Source organism: Martes martes (genome assembly GCF_963455335.1).
Source record: "Martes martes genome assembly, chromosome: 7".
In the NCBI taxonomy this organism is placed as follows: Eukaryota; Metazoa; Chordata; class Mammalia; order Carnivora; family Mustelidae; genus Martes; species Martes martes.
In genome coordinates this window covers 68435402-68456629 of record NC_137894.1, presented here as the reverse complement: position 1 = coordinate 68456629, position 21228 = coordinate 68435402, and the positions used below count along the sequence as shown (strand labels likewise).

General features: G+C 35.2%; 1 protein-coding gene across 1 annotated transcript in view; it reads right to left on the bottom strand.

The window, feature by feature from the left end:
- The window catches only part of USP8 (ubiquitin specific peptidase 8), a 74459-nt gene that overhangs the window by 27469 nt on the left and 25762 nt on the right, over nt 1–21228 (bottom strand). The window contains exons 4-10 of the mRNA XM_080809585.1: nt 17566–17651; nt 16132–16294; nt 13826–13868; nt 11377–11521; nt 6946–7108; nt 3683–3827; nt 3160–3383 (exon numbers count right to left, since the gene is read on the bottom strand). Coding sequence (XP_080665711.1) covers nt 3160–3383; nt 3683–3827; nt 6946–7108; nt 11377–11521; nt 13826–13868; nt 16132–16294; nt 17566–17651 — 969 coding nt within the window. The remainder of the gene's footprint in view (nt 1–3159; nt 3384–3682; nt 3828–6945; nt 7109–11376; nt 11522–13825; nt 13869–16131; nt 16295–17565; nt 17652–21228) is intronic.

Sequence of the window (21228 nt, the reverse complement as noted above, 5' to 3'; positions counted from 1 at the left end):
CAACATAATAAGGAAGTATATGACAAACCCTCACCTAACATCACACTCAATAGTGAAATGCTGAAATATTTTCCTCAAGATAAGAACAAAAAGAATGCCCACCCTCCCTTTCTATTTCTGACCAACATAGTACTGGAAGTCCTAGCCACAGCAATCAGTTAGGAAAAATAAATAGAAGGCATCCAAATTGGTAAGGAAGAAGTGAAACTGGTACTATCTATAGATCACAAGACATTATATATAGAAAACCCTACACTCCACAAGAAAACCTATTAGAACTAATAAATGAATTCAGTAAGGTTGCAGGATACAAAATCAATATACAGAAATTTGTTCTGTTTCTATACATTATTAATGAACCATAATCAAAAAGATTAAAATGCTTATGAATAAATTTAATCATGAGTTAAAAAATGTGTACTCTAAAAACTTTAAGACACTGATGAAAGAAACTGAAGATGAGTTAAGTGCAAAAATACACCACGTCCATAGAGTGGGAAGAATTAATATTGTTAAAACATCAATGCTACCTAAAGCAATCTACAGATTTAATGCAATATCTATCTAAATACCGGGGTGCCTGGGTGGCTCAGTGGGTTAAAGCCTCTGCCTTCAGCTCAGGTCATGGTCCTAGGGTCCTGGGATCGAGCCCCGCATCGGGCTTTCTGTTTGGTAGGGAGCCTGCTTCCTCCTCTCAATCTGCCTGCCTCTCTGCCTACTTGTGATCTTTGTCTGTCAAATAAATAAATAAAATCTTTAAAAAAAAAATACCTATCTAAATACCAACACCATTTTTTCACAGAACTAGAACAAAAAAATCCAAAATCTATATGGTACCACTAAAGATCCTCAATAGCCAAGGCAATGCTGAGAAAGAACAAGGGTGGAGGTGTTGCAATTCTAGATTTCAAGGTACACTACAAATCTACAGTAATCAAAACAGTATGGTACTGGTACCAACAAAACACATGATCAATGGAACAGTATAGAGAAACAGAAATAAACCCACACTTGAATGGTCAATTATCTATGAGAAAGGAGGCAAGATTATACAATGAGGACAAGACCGTCTCTTCAATAAATGGTGCTGGTAAGACTAAACAGCAACATGCAAAAGAATGAAATTGGACCATACTTTCTTATATCGATACGAAAATAAACTCAAAATGGACTAAAGACCAAGATGTAAGACCTGAAGCTACAGAACTTAAAGAAAACATAGGTAATAAATTCCTGGACACTGATTCTAGCAATATTTTTTGGATGTGTCTCCTCAGCCAAGGTCAACAAAAGCAAAAATAAACAAATGGGACTCATTCATCACAATAAAAGGCTTTTGCACAGTGAAGGAAACCATCAACAAAATGAAAAGGCATCCTACTGAATGGTAGTATATATTTGGAAATTAATATCCAAAATATATAAAGAACTCAAGCAACTCAACACCAAAAAACCCAAATAATCTGATTTAATAATGGGTAGAGGACCCGAATAGACATTTCTCTAAAGAAGTCATACAGTAGCCAAGAGACACATAAAAAGATACTCAACATTACTAATCATCAGGGAAATGCAAATTAAAACCACAGTGAGGTATCACATTTTTTTTTCAATTAGCAATAACTACGACTTGGATAAACCTCATTGGCTACAATACTGCCACTGCACAAAGCTTCACGTTCTTTTTTAAGATTTCTTTATTTGAGAGCGAGCGAGCAAGCACATGGTAGATAGGGGGAGAGGGAGAGACAAACTTAAGTATAGTATATGCTGAGCATGGAGCCCAGTGTGGGGCTCGATCCCCAAATCCTGAGGATCATGACCTGAGCCAAAACCAAGAGTCAGAGGCTTAACCAACTGAGCCACCCCAGTGCTCTGAAGTATCACTTTACACCTGTCAGAATGGGTAAAATCAAAAAGAGCAGAAATAGCAAGTATTGGTGAGGATCTAATGAAAAAGAAATCCTGGTACAGTATTGGTGGGAATGTAAATTGGTGCAGCCACTAGAGAAAACAGTATGGAAATTCCTCAAAAAATGAAAAACAAACCATACGATCTAGTAATTCCCCTTCTGATAATTCCATATATCTTAAGAAAATGAACACACTAATTCAAAAAGATATATGTACCCCATGTTAATTAAAGTATTTACAAAGCTAAGATATGGAAACAACTTGTGTTTATCAATAGATGAATAGATAAAGAACATGTGGTGTATATATGGTGATACAGTACGCATCCATAACAAAGAATAAAATCTTATCACTTGCAATGCGTGGACGGACCTCAAGGGTATTATGTTAAGTGAAATAAGTCAGAGAAAGACAGATACTATATGATTTCACTTATATGTGTAATCTAAAATGCAAGACAATCAAAACAAAACCGAAACAGACTCCTAAATAAAGAGAACAAACTGTGGTTGCCTAAGGGGGACGGGTTTGAGGAGGTTGGATGAAACAGGTGAAGGGAATTAAGCACAAACTTAGAGTGAAGAAATGAGTCACAGAGATGTAAAGTACAGCACAGAAAATATAGTCAATAATATCTTAATAACTTTGATGACATGGTATCTAGACTTGTGATGATTTCATAATGTATACAAATGTTGAATCATTGTATTGTACATCTGAAACTAATATAATATTGTATGGTAACTATACTTCAATAATAATGAAAGAAGTAACAATAACAAAAAACATGCATGATATTTCCATATCAAATTCTAAGGAAATGGAACTGCAGTATTATTTTGAAAGCAAAATATTGATACCACATATCTATCATCTTTAAGCTAAACTATTTGGGAAAATACTTAAATTGTTCAATTTTACATTTTACAACTGTTAAACTGTAATACAAGAAAACACTGAAAATGTTCACATTTACTGTGGTAATACAATCTTCTACTGGTACTGCCTATAGTAAATGGGCTGCTAGCTGGCTGTGAAATCTTGTGAATTATTTATTCTAATACTACAACAGGACTGAATTATAATGAAAAATCTTTACAGCCAAAGGCACCAAAACATAAATTTTCTTCACTGGTATTTTTCTTTATAAAATATAAAAGATTATATATAAAACTTCATTTGTATACTATGCATTTAATATTTTAAAAAGAGAAACAATATAGCTAGAAGAAATCAAGAACATACCTGTGGAACATTCTTTATAATAGGCACTGGCTGAATTATGGGTAAAACATCAGATTTAGAAGCAGCAATTGGCTCAGCTGGAGTTGGTATGTTCAGAGGTGCCATTCTCTCATCTTGATCATTTATCAGTTCTCTATTTTCATCCACTTCTACAGAAGGAGGTGGCATCCGGGCAGTAGGTTTAGAAGGAACTGATTCTTCCAGTGAAGGATAAGTAAAATCCACTAAAATTCCCAAAAGAATAACATTTTTCAAAGAACAGCAAACACCATAAATAATACTTACATATCTCATGCATGTTATATGTAATAATTAAACGTAAAGTAAATGAGATGACAATCACAACAATCTTTAAGAATTACTGAACTTCCAGGTTGTGGACCTCTTCTATTTTTTAAGCCTGAAAACAAACTGCTATCCAATAGGACAAGTACACACACAACGAAGAACATTACTGAGAACATAAATAATTAAAGGTTTATTTTACCAAAGCAATACTAAACAAAAATTTTCACATACATACATGAGATAGACACCTCTTCATTCTTGCCTCGTGGGGGTGGAGTGACTTTAGCATTTGTAGTATACTGAGGATAACAAAGGAGCCAGTTTTCATAGCCTCCTTCTAAAACCAAAGGCTCATTGCGCAGGACAGTTTTACTTTCCCACTATAAAATAAGGAAATAGTATTTTTAATATGGCAGCGGTCTCTTCACAGTTAAAAACAGAAAAAACTGAATTTTAAAACTGTTTTCTTAAAGATTCATCTTTGAAATGGTAAAAAAACAAGAGCTGAATTCAAAATTCAGCACTGAATGAAAGAAATCGGTTTTTAAAACAACTAATTCAAGATCTTAGAAGAAAGTTATGAAAAAAGTTCATATACAATAAAAGTCATCCATAATTTAACCACCCAGAGATACCACTTAAATATTTTAGGGTTTATTCTTAGAGTTTTCTATGCAGATGTATACCTTTTAAATTTTATTTTTATGAAAAGTGAAACTTCTACGCTGCTGCTTTTCTCTTTCATGAACACTTTTTATTAAGTTATATCACCATCTGTAATGACCTGATAATATTCTATTTTATATACACACACACACCACCCCCAAACTGAATCAATCACTGGAACACATTATGGTTATTTTCCCCATAAACAAGGCTGAAATAAACACTGAAGATCCTTATATATGCAAACACCCAATCAACTCCATTAGGGAAAATCCCCAGAAGTGGTGTTGCTGAGTCAAGGCACATGAACGTTTTAAGGCTTTTGGTATACACTCCTAACTTTTAAATCATCTTTAAAAATATATATCCATGTATTTTAATAGGGTAATTTACTAGAACTAGAACTGCTGTATTAAAAATTTGGTAGATGCTGCCAAATTACCTTTCAAAAAGATAATGCCAATTTATTTATTTGCCAACAGTGTATGAGAATGCCTATTATAAATCTTCATAATTTTTACCAGACTGGTGGACATAAAATGGTATCATGTTTTAATTAGCTTTTATTAGTGAGGCTGCACATCTTTTAGTTTATTTATTAAACATTAATATTCTAGGACCTAACTAATCTCCCTTGTCTATTTTTCAGTGGAGTTTGCTATTTTCTTGGTAAACAGTGAACGTACTCTGAATATCAAGAAAAACAGCTCTTTGTCATGTATGTTACAATTATTTCCCCTGATGGACTTTTACTTTACTTATGGGATTTTTAACACAGTCAAATATATAGATCTTCCTTTGCCGTGTTTTGACTCAGGATCAAGATAATAAAAATTACCTACAACAAATGGTTTTTCCTAGTATTTCCTGTTTCAATCAACATATTTATGCCATTGACTCATTTGGAGTATACTGTGATCTAAGAAGTAAGGTAGGAGTCCCCCTTCTTTACGTAGTGGCTAGCCAGATGTCCCCAAACCATTCATTTCAATACATCTTTTCCACAATAATTTGTTATGTCATCTTTATCGCACACTCAACTTCCATTTACCCTAGGCTGTACTTTATGGAACTGCCACTTTTGCAGGTAAAAACTAGTTGATTATTAGCAGTTTCATATTTGAAATACACTTGTGTGTATTTCTAGATTCCCTATTATTATTATTTTTTTTAGATTCCCTATTTTAAAGCATGAATTGCTTTAAGCCTTTAAGATTGCCCTCCTGAAGGGTTATGTTCCATCAACTGACCTTCTACCAGCACTAAGTTTAATCTTACCAGCATTCAGTGCTATCAGTTTAATAATTTAACAAATTAAACTGAGCGTTATTTTTACCTTTGTTAATTTAATCAGCAAAATGGCATTCACTATTTCAATTTGCATTTCTACTAGTAAAGATGATCATTTTTATGTTCTGTCACTTGTTCAGGTCTGTGTCCACTACTTATTTTACTATTTCATCTTAAATAATTTTCTTATTTGCAAAACTATAGTTGACTGTTGAACAACATGGGTTTGAACTGCGCAAGTCTACTTACACACTTTTTTTTTTCTTTTGAGTTGACAGCAAAAGCCACAAACATTTATTTACAACTGCCCACCCCAGTCTCCATGGAAACAAATCAAAAGTGACTGGTGCAGAGGTAATGCCTGCTGCCCACTGAATACCTGGGGGAACCTACTGAGGCTGTCAGCAGCCCTCAGTAATCTCCAGGAGCCCCGAACTGGACAGGGCTAGAGATCACCCTGTGACAACAGAGTGGTTAGGTTGAAAGCCCTAGGCTGGTAGGCAGGAGGCTGGGCTGAAGTGGAGGAATGCACCAAGAGGGCAGGACGGTGCTGGTTCAGGAAGCCCAGTATCCCTGACACTCCCCCCTCCCAGCTCTGGTCCTCTTTGGGTTTAGGACCCTCTCTTGCAGGGGCATATCACTTGCCACAGTGGTTCCTGAAGGCCAGAACACACTTGTGCGGCTGTAGCTGCCAATAGCCAAAGGCTGGTGGTCCATCTCTAGGTAGACGGGGCAGCTGTACACTGTGCTCCGGGGCACTGTTGCTACTTGCACGCCTACCTGGCAGCTGCCACTGCTGAGCAGAGGCTACCAGGCTGTGGAACACTGCCATCCCAGGGCCAGACCCACTATTGCCACTAACCTTGTCCTGACACTGCCCCTCCACTTATATGAGCAGGTAAATATATGCACAATATATGTACAGTACTATAAATGTAGTTTCTTATGATTTTAATAACATCTTTTCTCTAGCTTACTTTACAGTAAGAATACAATGTATAATATACAAAATACGTGTTAATTGACTATTTATGTTATCAATAGGGTTTCTGGCCAACAGTAGGCTATTAGTAGTAAAAGCTGGGATAAGTCAAAAGTTGTGGCAGGGTGTCAGCACCCCTAACCCCTGTGTTGTTCAAAGGCCAACTGTACTACCATATTTGTTGCAAGTATTTTCCTGTTTGTCTCCTGCATTCTAATCTTATGATATTTTTTCACACTTTAGCTTTATTTTATCAAGTCAATCTTTTTCTCCTTAGGGACTTCTTTCTTTGCTTTTATGTTTTCATAGTCTAATTAAAACAAAAAATAATGCTTTTTTCAGGTAATTTATGTTCCTGGAAATTCTAATCCTACATAACATAGATCAGTTTATTGTTAGTTGGTGATTTAAAACTAGTCTTTCAGGTCTGAATTTTAAAAAAATCTACAACCAAAGCTGATGGATCTTCTTATCCTTAAGATAAACAGCTAGTTGATATACCTTTCTAACAACCAAATAAGGCTTACAATTATAGTAAACTAACAAGGAAACTTGCTAACCTTGAAAAGTGCATCTTTCAGACTCCGTAGAATTGTTCCAAGTTGTAAATCTTTTGTAGAACTAAACCAGTCAAGAAGTACCACATATTCCACATTCCCCCTCTTCTTCCATGTGTCCTTAGAGTCATCTGGGAGTTTTGCTTCAATCCAACTAGCAGTGACTCTGAAATGTATTAACATTTGTATCGGGGCAAAGGTAGACAAGAGGTCCTAATATACTAATAGAAGACACTGAGTTTTCTTCTAGTCTGTATCACACCATAGCAAACTTTTTTTTTTTTTAAAGACTTTATTCATTTATCTGACAGAGATCACAAGTAGGCAGAGAGGCAGGCAGAGAGAGTGAGGGAAGCAGGCTCCCCGCTGAGCAGAGAGCTGGATGCGGGGCTCAATCCCACCCTGGGATCATGACCCAAGCCGAAGGCAGAGGCTTTAACCCACTGAGCCACCCAGGCGCCCCACACCATAGCAAACTTTAAGAAATATTTCCTTCTAAGGCCAAACTGTGTATCAGGGTATTAAATATCCCAAAATATTTAGCAAGTTCACCTTTGCATAACACTGGAATTTATTTTAGTAATCAGCAGAAACTAAAAGAAACAGCCTCAACTCTGATCCTTCACAAAAAAGGGGCCAAAACTGAAAATACAGGAAGTCATCTGAGCATCTCTCTCAGCCACATGTAAATAACTGGCGGGGGGTGGGGGGTGGGACACTTGAGTATCATTATTTATATTTCAGTTTTCTTATACCTACATAATTAATAGTTAACCAAATACCAAAATGTTTATTTCATACGCAGAGCATTTACTATGTGCCAGGTACTATTATAAATGCTTTATTCTCATAGAATCTGACTGAATCCTCATTACAAATCCTATGAAGTAGAGATCCCTATCTCCATTTTATAAATGGAGAAACTGAGGCACAAAGATGTTAAGTAACCTTATAACTGCTAAGTCAAGTAAAACTCAAACTCAGGGAATCTGGTTCTTGTCCATGCTCTTAGCTGCTTTGCAGTGCTGCCTCTTATCATCAACTGAATAATACCAACTCTATTAAAAGCATGTTGTTCACATCCTCTTTTGCTCACATAAAAGTCAAAAGTTCTTACCTAAAGTCTTAAGAATGGGCCTGTAGCATGCCCCCCCCATCCTATTATACCAACCCCTCATCACTAACTACTTGCCCCTTTACTCCATGCCATGCCAGCCACTGGCTTCCTTGTAGTTCCTGGTTATCAAGGTACTCTCCTACCTAAGGGCCTCTGCTCCTGCTGCCCTTCTGTTTGGAATCCTTTTCCCTCAGATAACTGCATTACTCATTTCCCTTATCCCCTCAAGATCTACTCAGTAATAATTTCTCTGTGAAGCCTTTCTGTATTAAAATTTTAATACCTATCCCAGTGTATACAGTTGGCACACCCACATCCATAGCACTTATTAGTAGCAGGCATACATTTTAAGTTTTACTGTCTGTTTTGCTACCCCATCTCCCTGTTAAAATACAAATTCTGTGAAGCAAAATTTTTGCTCAACAGTTAAGCCCCAGCACTTAGACCATAGCAATCCAGCCCAGTGTAAACTAATGCTCATTAAATATCTGCTGAATGACTGAATGAATAATACAGACTTGCTCCTCCAGGTAAGGAACTCCATATTAATCCTGGCAAAGCACCTAAGCATTTTAATATTTAAGTGATGATAATGACAAAGCAGGACTGGTGTACATTTATTTATAGACAGAATGGTTTAGATTATTTGAAAGGAAAAAACCAACCTTGTTCCTGTATCTTCTAGGAAATAAAAAGAGAGATATAAAATACTGTCTCATAATATTCTCACCTGATACACAGTGATCAGAAGGATGTCTGGTCAATAAAGAATGAAAATATTGAAATGTTATATTCTTTTTTTTTTTTTTTTTTTTTTTATTAAAGATTTTTATTTATTTATTTATTTGACAGAGAGATCACAAGTAGACAGAGAGGCAGACAGAGAGAGAGAGGGAAGCAGGCTCCCTGCTGAGCAGAGAGCCCGATGCGGGACTCGATCCCAGGACCCTGAGATCATGACCTGAGCCGAAGGCAGCGGCTTAACCCACTGAGCCACCCAGGCGCCCCGAAATGTTATATTCTTAAGGACTATTTCTGACTCTAGGGATGTATTTGCCTAAATATTCTTTGTCTAAAAACTTGAGATCAGTATTCTATAAAAAAAACTTTAGGAAATAAAAGTATCAACCAGTATTTCCCAAATTTCAGTCTTTCATGTGTCATCTTCATAAGCTAATTGTTTTGCTCTACTTTGCCTACTATTTAATATTCAACTTAATTATTTACTTAATTACTCAACTGAAAGTGATCCTTAACTTTAACAGGAAAATGTATATTCTCATATACATGGAAAAACAGCATATCAAATAAAGGACAATCATAAAAATACAACAGATCAGTAAATTATGTTATATTCACACAACAAATCAGCATATAGCAATGAGGATAAATGAACCACAACTATACACAATAATATAGATGACTTTCACAAACACAAAGTTTTTATTTTTTTAAAGACTTTATTTATTTGACAGGGAGACAGAATGAGCACAAGCAGGGGAAGCAGCAGGCACAAGGAGAGGGAGAAGGAGAAGCAGGCTTCCCACTGAGCAGGGAGCCCGACACGGGGCTCCATCCCAACCTGAGCTCAAGGCAGATGCTCAAATGACTGAGCCATCCAGGTGCCCTCACAAACACAAAGTTGAGTATAAGAAGCCAGACATAAAAGACTATAGATTGTATATTTCCTTTTATATAGAACACAAAAACAGACAAAAATAGATCTGTTAGGAAGCTGGTGGTTCCCTCTGGTGGGTGGGGACATGGGTAGTAACTAATACAGGGCATATGAAAGGCTTGGTAATATTCTATTCTGTGTTCAGATGTTAGCTATATGGGTGTGTTCGGTTTCTGAAAATTCACTGGGTTAAATTCTTAGGAACACTTTTGTATGTATACTATACTATATCAAAATGCTAAAAAAGACAATGAAGGAATATAGCAATCATCATCAGGTAGCTGCAAATACCGTTACCTACGAAAATTTCTGCTAAGAAAGGAGATTAGCAAATATTAAAAAGGAATGCTAACACCAAACAGACTTCTTGTAACTGCTTCTGAAAGACTAAAACAAAAATTAAAGGGGAATAATTTTCTTGGCATGCAGTTCATTGTTCTTTAATCTTCAACCTAAACTCATCATGAGTTTCACAGCAGTCAAATTTCTTGTATTTTGGGAAACATTTAAGCTCAATAAAAACCTCAAACTTTCTGCTACTGCAGATTAGACCATCTAAAGATTAATTACAATTTTGTCTTTTCAAATCCTGGAAATATATTCACACCTACTTGATTACACTAAGCATTCCAGTCTCACTTTTAAATAGCATATTTACAAGGTGCCCTATTCTTCAAGTCAAACATTTGTCAAGCATCAACAGTGTGCCAAAAACTATGCAAATTTTATTATCTAATTTAAAAAGTGTATCTTTTCAATGTTGTGTTAAGCCTTAAAATGGGCCACAGATTCTAACTAATCCAAGTCCATAAACTAAGACCCAGAGACGTTATGTAATTTATATAACACTCAAAACAGTAAAAATAGCTCTGGATATGGACTTTTAGCTCTGTTGCTATTATGATACTTTTTAATATATAATATATCCATGCAAGTAACTTTACAGATTAAAGCCTAATCAAAGAAGAAAAAAAACTTTTTAGTAAGCCCCTACTAGTGCCAGCCACTGTGCTAAAGTGTGTGTGTATAAAATTTTTCACTTAAACTTCTCAAAACTTCTGAAATACATAGTTTTACTATCCCTATTTCACAGATGGAAACATAGACTTAGACAGGTGGGGTCAATGGCTAGAAGTAATGTAGTTGATAAAAGACAGTTATGATCTGAATATAGTCTGACTTTAGAGTCTATTTGCTTATGGAATCATTTGGCTATTACTGCCTTCCCACCCCGCCCCTCACAAAAAGTGTTTGTGTACTCTTTTACCACAGATAATAGCATGGGGTATTTCAAAATAAGAAACAATTAGTTCACAATTTTAGTCAATTTGGTGCACATGCTTCACAAGCTCAGAAATAGAAAATAACAGGAGAAACTAGTCAACAAAAAGCTCAGGACAGAAGGCTCACAAAGGCAGCTTCATTTCTTTTCTAATAAGACTAAAAATGCCACAAATAGGAGAAAATAGCCAAACCATAATGTCCTTTATACCACCCCTCAGAGAAAGGGTAGAGTGTGCCATTAAGGAGCAATAGGAGGAGAAAAATCTACTTTATCATATGTAGCTTGGATGCTAAGTAATAACATTAACTACTGTCCACAGTTAACCATTTTACCTAACTAAATACGATGACTCACCCTGGCCTGATGGCTTCTTCAGGAACACTGAGAGAATTTGAAATATGGGAATCCTGATAATCCTGCATTCTTCGAGCATCCATTATAATCAAGCTGATGTTTTCATCCATCATCATTGCGTATAGCTCCTTTGCTGTGATTGTTCCTTGGAATCAAGAGAGACAATATAAGCAACGAGAAACACCTAGTTCTGTTCAGTAAACACAGAATAATCATTTCTTCTTCTAGAAGAATGAAGGGTACTAGGTATCATATACAGGATAGGTATATGATATTATGTTAGGTATATGATATTGTGTTATATGTTATATATAACATTACATATAATTTGTGTTTTTGACATTTATCAAGAAACTAGTTCAATGTTGAAGGCTTAAAACACCAAAACTTGCTCTTGAGGTTACAACTACATCTGGTGCTGGTTCTGCTGCTGGAATAAAATAAAGGAAATTAATATATGCATCTCATGAAAATATTCTTATTCTCAGTAATTAAATCATTTAACAAATGTCAACGAGAAGAAACATCTATGGTTCAAAAATTCTTTTTTTTTTTTTGGTTCAAAAATTCTTGACAGGTTCTACATTCTTTTTAAAAAGTCTCTGATGAGGTCTTATGGGGGGTAATTGTGCTCTGAATCAGGGGTTGACAAACTATGGCTACCTGTTTTTAGTGGAATATAGCTGTAGAAAAGTGTTTACATATTGTAAATGGCTGTTTTCTAGCTGAGACAGCAAGAATGACAGCATCCCCCACCCCCAAGCCTAAAATGTTTACTCTCTAACCCTTTAATATTTAGCCAAAATAAATATTTGTTATGTTGCTATCTTTCTCTTCCAGCATCTACCACCTGAAAGGGAAGATTAAAATACACAACAAGGTCAACTATACTTCAATAATAAAAACTTTAAAAATAAATTAAAAAAAAACAAGAACCAAATAAAGATTTAAAAAAATAAAAAGCTATTACAAAGGAGCTTAAAATGTAAAGAACTATTTTGGCAGTGAGCTTTGAGAAGAACATAGTCACAATATCTCCTAAGCTAAATTACCCACCTGCTAATAACCACCCTACTTCCCTCTCTAACCATCAAGATCATTTTGACATCAAAATTACCCAAAAAAGTTGGGAACAAACCACTTAGAAAAGTAACACCCAAGCAGGATGAGATACAAAAAACATAGATAAAAACAAATCTTGGAATGAATTAATAACAACTTTTAGGAAGGTGTCTTACTACACTATTTTTTTAATTGTTGTATGGTAGTATTTAATTTTTTAAAATATTTATTTATTATTTTAGAACAGGGGAGGGGGAGAGGGAGAGAAAGAGAGAGACTCTCAAGTAAATTCCCCTGCTGAGCACAGGGCCTGGTGCAGGGCTTAATCTCATGACCCTGAGATCATGACCTAAGCCAAAATCAAGAGCTGGATGTTCAACTGGCTGAGCCATCTAGGTGCCCCTGTTGTACAGTAATTTTTTTTTAAGATTTTATTTATTTATTTGTCAGAGAGAGAGAGAGAGAGCACAAACAGGCAGAATGGCAGGCAGAGGAAGAGAGAGAAGCAGGCTCCCCATGGAGCAAGGAACCTGATGTGGGACTCCATCCCAGGACCCTGGGATCATGACCTGAGCCAAAGGCAGCCACTTAACCGATTGAGCCACCCAGGTGTCCCTGTACAGTAACATTTTAAATAGAGAATTCACTTTAATGTTACATACAATTGATATTTAAGCTGAACCTTTCCTGAGAGAGGAAAACTTACACAACTGTCCAAGTTTTGCTGTTTAGGTCACATTTTTGTGACTGGAATATCAATATCACATACGGATAACATCCAAATTACTAGTTTGGATTTTTCTGAGGGAAATGGAAAAGACTTTCAAATAATTAGGTCTACAAACTAGAGTCATAATAGTAAATACACAAATCCTTTTATAAAGTTCACTTATATAAAGTCACTAAGAGTTTCACACATACTAACTTATTCAATCTTTACAGTAAGTCTATAGACCAGATACTACTATTACCCTCACTTTGCAGGATGGGGACATTAAGGTAGAGAGGTTAAGTAACATGCTCAAGATCACATGAAAATTCAAAGGAGACAGTATTCAAACTCCAGGCAGTCTAACTTTGGAGAGTCTGTGCTCTTAACCGCTTTGCTAAACTGTATCTTGGAAAAAAAAAAAACAACACTGAAAAGTACAAACTGTGGCTTTGTTTTTAATCACAATTTAACATAAATATTCCCCATGATATATGCAGAATATAAACACGTTTTCGATATAATTGCACAGACTAAGAAAAATGATAAAGCTTACATACAAAATGTATGTAAACATTGTTCACTTACATACATGTAAATGTAAAATCTGAAGCTTATTTGCATTAAAAGATCTCAATAATGACCCAAAAGAACTCCCTCCCTTCTGTACACACTTACCTTTCTCTGTGGTCTCATTTTTTTCATTCTTTTCACCATTTATCTGTTTCACAGAAAAAGAAAGTTTCAACTTTAACAGAAGTAAAAATTTTTTATAGAAACAGAAAGTTCAACTCTACTACTTCACTGAAACTAAAAGCCCAGAAAATGAAGTGTGCAAAGTACTGGTATTTTATTAAAATAACAATGAAGAGTCATGGCTTCATCAGGTTATCTGGCAGCAGAAAACAGCTAAAATAACTAGCAGTACAACAGAATCATGTAACACCTCCTTGAAATTTTCTTCAGTTAAAGGCTAAATATAAAAGCACAGTCTGTTAAGAAATTTAATATTTAATTCAATGACAGAATATTTCTTACAATGAAATTAAAATTCTGGCTATTCCTTTCAGAGTTCAATATTACATAGTTGAAGGAAAACAAAAATTTGTAATAATATAATTGTATTTTCTAACCAAGACAACGCGGGTTATTTCTGTAAGGTACTAACTCATTTTATAGATGAAAAACCAACAACCACTTGAGAAGTGATCAATTTTAGCATCACTAAAATTAAAAAAGGAATGTATATAATGTGCCTCCTAATACGATGCAGTTATGAAGTGCACAGCATCACCTATGAAGTACACTTGCCAAAAGCAAAAACTGAACCTGTATCCCATTAAGCTTCTAGGTTGAACTTCTAGCCTACAACAAATATAGAAGATAGATGTATAGATTAAAATGATACAAGATGGAAACAATTAGACAAATCCAGACTGTGGTTGGTTCATTTCACAGACCTGATCTATATTAAAAAGTCAAAGGCAAGAAATTAAAAAAGTGAAATGGGGGACTAAAGCAGAGAGTACTACAGAGACTTAATTTAAGAGACAAAACAATCAGAAGACTACGAGTGGACCTTGTCTGGATCCTAATTCAAACAAATCAACTCTAAAATATCATTATGAGACAGTGGGTAAATGTGAATATAGACTGGGTATTAGATTATATCAGGGAATTATTGTTAATTTTATGAGGTGAAAAAATAGTATTGTCATTAAAAAGAAAATGTCCCTTTCTTTGAGATGTACACTGAAACATTTAGTAGTAAAATGGTATGTCCTCTATAACATGCTTTGAAATAATCTAGCAAAAGGGGGAAGTGCAGATACAAAATGTGACAAGTGTTAGGTGAGAAATGTTAGCTGATTATTGACACTGGGTAACAGTGTCTAATTATACTTTTTTTTCAGTATAAAAAGGCTAAACAAAAGTAAAAGTAATAAAAACTAGTTGGCTCTCCTGCTGGAAAGGCAACAAAATAAAGACATTTTAAAGTCCCTTTCACACAGTTCTTTGAAGTTTTGCTCTTTATCTGTATCCGTCATTTGACCTACAAAAGAACATCCCGCTAAGGCAGTGTTACTTATCTTACATTATGAGTTCCTAAAATCAACAAACCATATTTCTTCACTTCTTTTTAAAATAGTGCTTAGTACAATGTCACAAGTAATTCAACAACTATTTCTTAATGAACCGATGATGATTCACATACAAATGACAGCTGAAAGCTACAAAATCCTTAAGAAAAAGTAATTTTGAATTTTGACAGTACATAAGAAATTGTATTTTAGGAAACACACATACACACAAAAGAAAAGAAAGAAATTATATTTTAGGAAGAGTAGCTTCTCAGAAGGTAAAGGGAAGGAGATACCACTGGCAGGTACAGACTGAGTCACTGATGGTTCTTGCCAAACAAATGATGTGGCTAGATTACAAGTAGTCACTGAATAAATGGAACAAATGAGGAAAAGGAAAGGGAAATGGTCAGAAAGGAAGAAAAAGCGAGGGAGAGAGTATGAGACCCTACAAACACGTAAGGTTGGGCATCAAATAAGTAGTAACCAAATCTTTTTCAATTTAAGTTACATTAGAAAAAAGAGACCTTAAAGATCATCTATTTCAAGATCTTCATTTGGCAATGAGAAAATGAAGTCCTAGAAGGGTGAAGCAAGACTTGACACGGGACTGGAACTCAGATATACTGAATTACAACTCAACTGCTTTCTACTGCTCTAATCAAGTTGATAATAACTGTACAAAACTAATTAATGCACAGAACAGGGTTCTGTAAAGCTCCAAAAGAAACACAGAATCAAATGAAGCTAGAATATTTAATTCAATTTCTAATAAAAACACTAAATTAAATTTTACTCTTGTTGCCTAAAAGTGTGTTGTAGCGGTTATCTCAATTTGCACTGAGCAAATTATCTGGGGGAAAAAAAACAATCTTTTTACTTCACAGAATAAATCTGAAATACCTTTTGGGTTTTGTCTCTGGAATCCATTACATTTTCCAAGGAGCTTTTAGGTGATGTGCCACCATCCTCTCTCCCTGCGTCGTGCCTTTTCTGTTTCTGCAGCTGCTCTTCCTCCTGTCTGTCCTTTTCTTCAAGTTTTTTCCGAACTTCGGCTTCTTCATATCTAGTTGAAAAAAGAAGTCAAGATGTCTTTTACTGGCACGATCATGAAAAATAAAGAGTTCCAGTTCCATAAAATTAGTACCCTACTGTGGGGTATTTTATGGCAGCAAACTTCCACCCTCCAGCTGAAATTTGATTCTGCCAGTGTTCTGTTCCAAACCACAACTCATAACTTTGCCCTCTGTAGATTTTAAATTGCCCAAAAATCTTGAAAAGAAACACTATGCTCTGAAGTTAAAGTTGTTTAATGCTCTTTTTGTTCTTTCCTCCGCACTAATTTCAACCCTTAAAAAAATTCAACTCTCCTGCAATTCCTTTTTCAAAGGACTTACACTCTTTAAATGAACTAATTCACTTATAAAGTAGTCCAAAATATAAAAAGGTAAAGACAGCAAATAAGTGAGAAAATGGCTTACATGACCAAAAGATAAAGGAGTATCTCTGGTAACAGTACAAGTAGGGAAAAACTAGACAAATTCAAGAGAAACATCAGTGCCCAAAGATTAGGAGAAATTCTGTTCTACTCAGTTGATTAGCTGGTGAAAGGAGGAAAAGAATGGTGATTCTAAATTGTACCAACCACCCTAACATATTCCAGCCCCAAGATTAGTAATTTCTGAAAAGGATAAAAGGAATATATTAATTCAAGAAGATAATTTCTAAGTAAAGACTATGATATCTATAACTAGAATAGTTCATTGATTCAACTGTGAAAAATCAGTTAGAAAAATAGCTCCCTTTTTATTCTGTTAAAGAATGATTAATAACTAAAAATTAGAACACACCATTTTTAATTTCTTATTACTTTATAAGCCTGGCAAGCCAGTCACGGTAAATACTAGAATTAGATCTGTTTTTAAACACAATAGCTACTGCAAACTAGGCAGTTCAAAACTAATAGTAAATACTTCATTCCCATAAGACCAGTGTCCAGTAGCACATTACAACCTGGGGCATATGAGGAATTTTATTTTTCTAAAAAATCCTGTCAGTGTTAGGAAAACCTGAACCTGAGCTCTGATGTACTACACCAAGGCTTACCACAACAATCTATCATTCTAAACATTTTCAGATTTTCAGTAAAAAATATGAATGTAACACATAAACATAATAAAGGTAATATGGCAGAAGATTCTAATTTTTGTTAATGTAAGATTTATTTCTAGGAACTCAGATTCATACGCATGGTCAGATATAAATGGACAAGTTCTAAATATTATTTTTATCTTCTAAATTTATGTTCTTTTAAAGATTTTACAATAATGTCTGTACCTGAGTTTAAGGCTTTCAGAGAGTCTTTCAGCTTCTTCAATAGCTTTTTTGATGTTTGCAAGTCCAAGTATTGAGTGAAAGTAGTCCTAAAATTATAAGAAAACCATCCCATACTTTTAGTACTGGTCATTGTACACAGCACTAATGCTAAAAACGTTAAAATCATGGTGCTATGTGAAGGAAAGATTGGATGAAAACATGACTGAACGAAGTTTTTCTTTTTTTCTTTTTTTTTTTTAACTTTTAACCTACATAAACATACAACTTGTTCTCCAAATGTTTCAAAAGCATCTCTTCATACAATTAGTTTGCACAAACACACACAAAAAAAACCAAACAAACAAAAAACCCCAAACCCTAAAAGGTAATAATTTTATTTATTTGGAAGACACCTTTCAGTATAAATACTGGGGGTGCCTGGGTGGCTCAGATGGCTAAGCATCTGTCTTTGGCTCAGGTCATGATCTCAGGGTCCTGGGATGAAGCCCCACATCGGGCTCCCTGCTCAGCTGAGAGTCCGCTTCTCTCTCTCCCTATGCCTCTCTCCCTGCTTGTGCACACACTCTCTCTCTCTGTCTCAAATAAGTAAAAGTCTTAAAAAAAAAAAGTATAAAATACTATTCCTATTATTTATGAGTAAGACCAAAAAGCAAAGCTTTCAGGAAAAATATGTATTTTCCTATTGCAAATATGTTACTTAGTTTTCTTTCTCTAGAATCAGAAGCAGTAAAGCAAATTGTATATTGACCTACAGCATGGTATTTATTTTGTTTTCCTTGTTTTAAACTGCGATGTTTTTGCCTCCACCTTTATAATAGGAACCCACCTCTCAACTGGAGTCAAAACAATTTTGACATAAAACACTTGAGGAAACCTTGAGTAAGTATCAGATGATGGAAATAAATCATTAATAATATAATCTTTAAAAAAAACACAAAACATTTGGCACATAACTTAAGCAGAATAAAGTTAAGAAAAATAACTTCTCTAAGAGGTCATTGATTAGATCCTGCAATCAGTGATATTTTCAAATTAAGGTTGGCTGAACATGACAGTAGCACAGTGAAACTCAGCTGATTTTTGGCTCTAATTATCTAACTGGCCACAACTTGTCAGTGTGACTCTGAAACAGAGCCTAGTAGCACAGTTCATCACAAATGATATAGTAATAAAAAATTAATAAAAAGAAAGACCAAGAGGCAAGATATGCACTGCTGGCTCTTTGAAAAGCAGTCACTAAGAGCTGGTATGGGGTAAATCTATTGATAACAGCTACCATATGTCTGTTTAGCCTAAAAGAAGATCATGTTTTGGGGCTCCTGGCTGGCTCAGTAGGTAGAACAAGCAGCTCTTGATATCTCAGGGTTGGGGCTGTGAGTTTGAGCCCCATATTGGATGTAGAGAATACTTAAAATACATAAATAAAGTACATCATGTTTTAGGTTAGGCTTATTCTTCTAAATAAAGACTAAATAAATTAAAAGGCCCTTCATTACATAATTTCAATAAAAGTAAAGTTTTTTTCAATATTGTATCAACCGAAAACTTTAGCTGCCACAATGTCCAGACTTTTGATGCAGTATTTTTTTTTTTTTAAGATTGTACATATTTATTTGTCAGACAGAGTGAGAGAGCATGAGCACAAGGAGAGGGAGCAGCAGGCAGAGGGAGAAGCAGGCTCCCCGCTGAGCAAGGAGCCCGATGCGGGGCTTGATTCTAGAACCCCGGGATGATGGCCTGAGCCAAAGGCAGATGTTTAACTGACTGAGCCACCCAGGCATCCCGATGCAATGTATTTTCAACAGAAAACAAAATTTAATCATTATTATAAGATTTCTCTCATAAAAATAAAACACAAAAATTACTGTGACTTGTTTTTTAATTTTTTGACATGAGCTTATTAAAAAAAGCCAGCCTATAAGCCCAGCTTAACCCTGTTTAAATTCTGAAAAAATTGTTTGTGTTTAGGCATGCCTGTTACAAACTTCTAGAAGACACTCCCTAATATTAGGGAGGTTTTTTGGTCAGTAATTATCTCTCTCTGTGTTCTTAAAGGAGAACAATTAATATTTTCAAGTTGGCAGAATAGAAAAATAACATCCAATTTTTACACAACTAAAATGTTTGTTTCTCAGGTTTACCCAAATAGAACTTTCTTATTCCTGAACATAAAAACTCAAGTCTCATGATTTCACAAATAAAAAGGCTTACCAATAATATTTAGGATTAATTATCATGTATACCATGCAGATTTGAAAATATAATTCTAATTTATCTAGACTTTACTACACTAATATTTTAATATTATTTCCCTTTTCAGATAACCCTGAAAAAATTATTCATAAAGGGATTTTCAATGAGTAAGAAATGTAAAATCCTTTACTAGTGACCTTGCTAAATTAACATTTTATCTAAATCTTAAATACTCCCTCATGTAAAACAAGAGTGAAAGATACAGGTTTCTGAAGAAGACTAGTGACATATTCTGCCCCTACCTGATTTAAAGTGTAAATCCTAGAAAATGCCTAGTTGGTAAATTTAACACTTCACATACTTGAAGTGCACTGGAGATGTTGGGTTAAATAAAACAAAACAGTTCTAAGGCAGAAGGAAATATGTACCCTGGACAGAAGCAAATGAACAACTCCAGTGCATGAAGTAACAGCCTGAGTTACCTGAGCCTTGGGAGGGAGCTTCCTAAGCTGAACAACTCCTGCAACTTTCAACTACTCCCTCTGGGAATGTCATAGATACTCTGTGGAAATGGAAAAAAATTCTTATCGATTAAACTTCACTCCTAATCTTCTCAAGTTAAAAAAGTAGCTACAAGAACACTCCCAATCTTTTCAAAGAAAAAAGGCAACCACTAACTTAGAAAATTACAGCAAAAAGTCAGGGTGCCTGGGTGCGCTCAGTTAGTTGAGTGGCCACCTTTGGCTCAGGTCATGATCCCAGGGTCCTGGGATCAAGTCCCACATCTGTTTCTCCCCTGACTCTGCCTGCCCCTCTCTTTCTGTCAAATGAATAAAATCTTAAGAAAAGAAAAAAAGAATGAAAGAAAGGAAATAAACTACAGCAAAAAGTAAATACATAAAAAATTTGCCCTACCACAACAGACAAAACAGCAGACACCAAAACTACCAAGCTATCCAAAATTGTAAATCTTTCAAAAAAATTTACTTTACTAAACACTTTTACCCTTCTTTTAAAAGTAATTCCACTTTAATAGATATTATAAAAACCATCAAAGAGTGTACAGAAACTTGTTTGAATTTGGGCAGGCCTCTGTATTTGCAGATAGGTATGTTCAAGAATGTTCTAAGATTAGGACCAATCTAGCCAACTGTGGACAGAAGGAAGAACCTCACATGCAAGGGGCCACCTTTCCAAAGCTACATCTAAATCCCTGTAACTATTATTAACATAACTTTGTTGGTGAAAAGAAATACCAGCAATGACTTATCACTATTAAATAAAACACTAAAGTCATCCCTTAACCAACAACCAAAAGAAATTATATAGGTCACACTGCTCTGGGGGAAAAAAAAAGTTATTTCAGGGGCACCTGGGTGGCTCAGGGGGTTAAGCCTTTGCCTTCGACTCAGGTCATGGGATCAAGCCCCGCATCTGGCTCTCTGCTCAGTGGGGAGCCTGCTTCCCCAT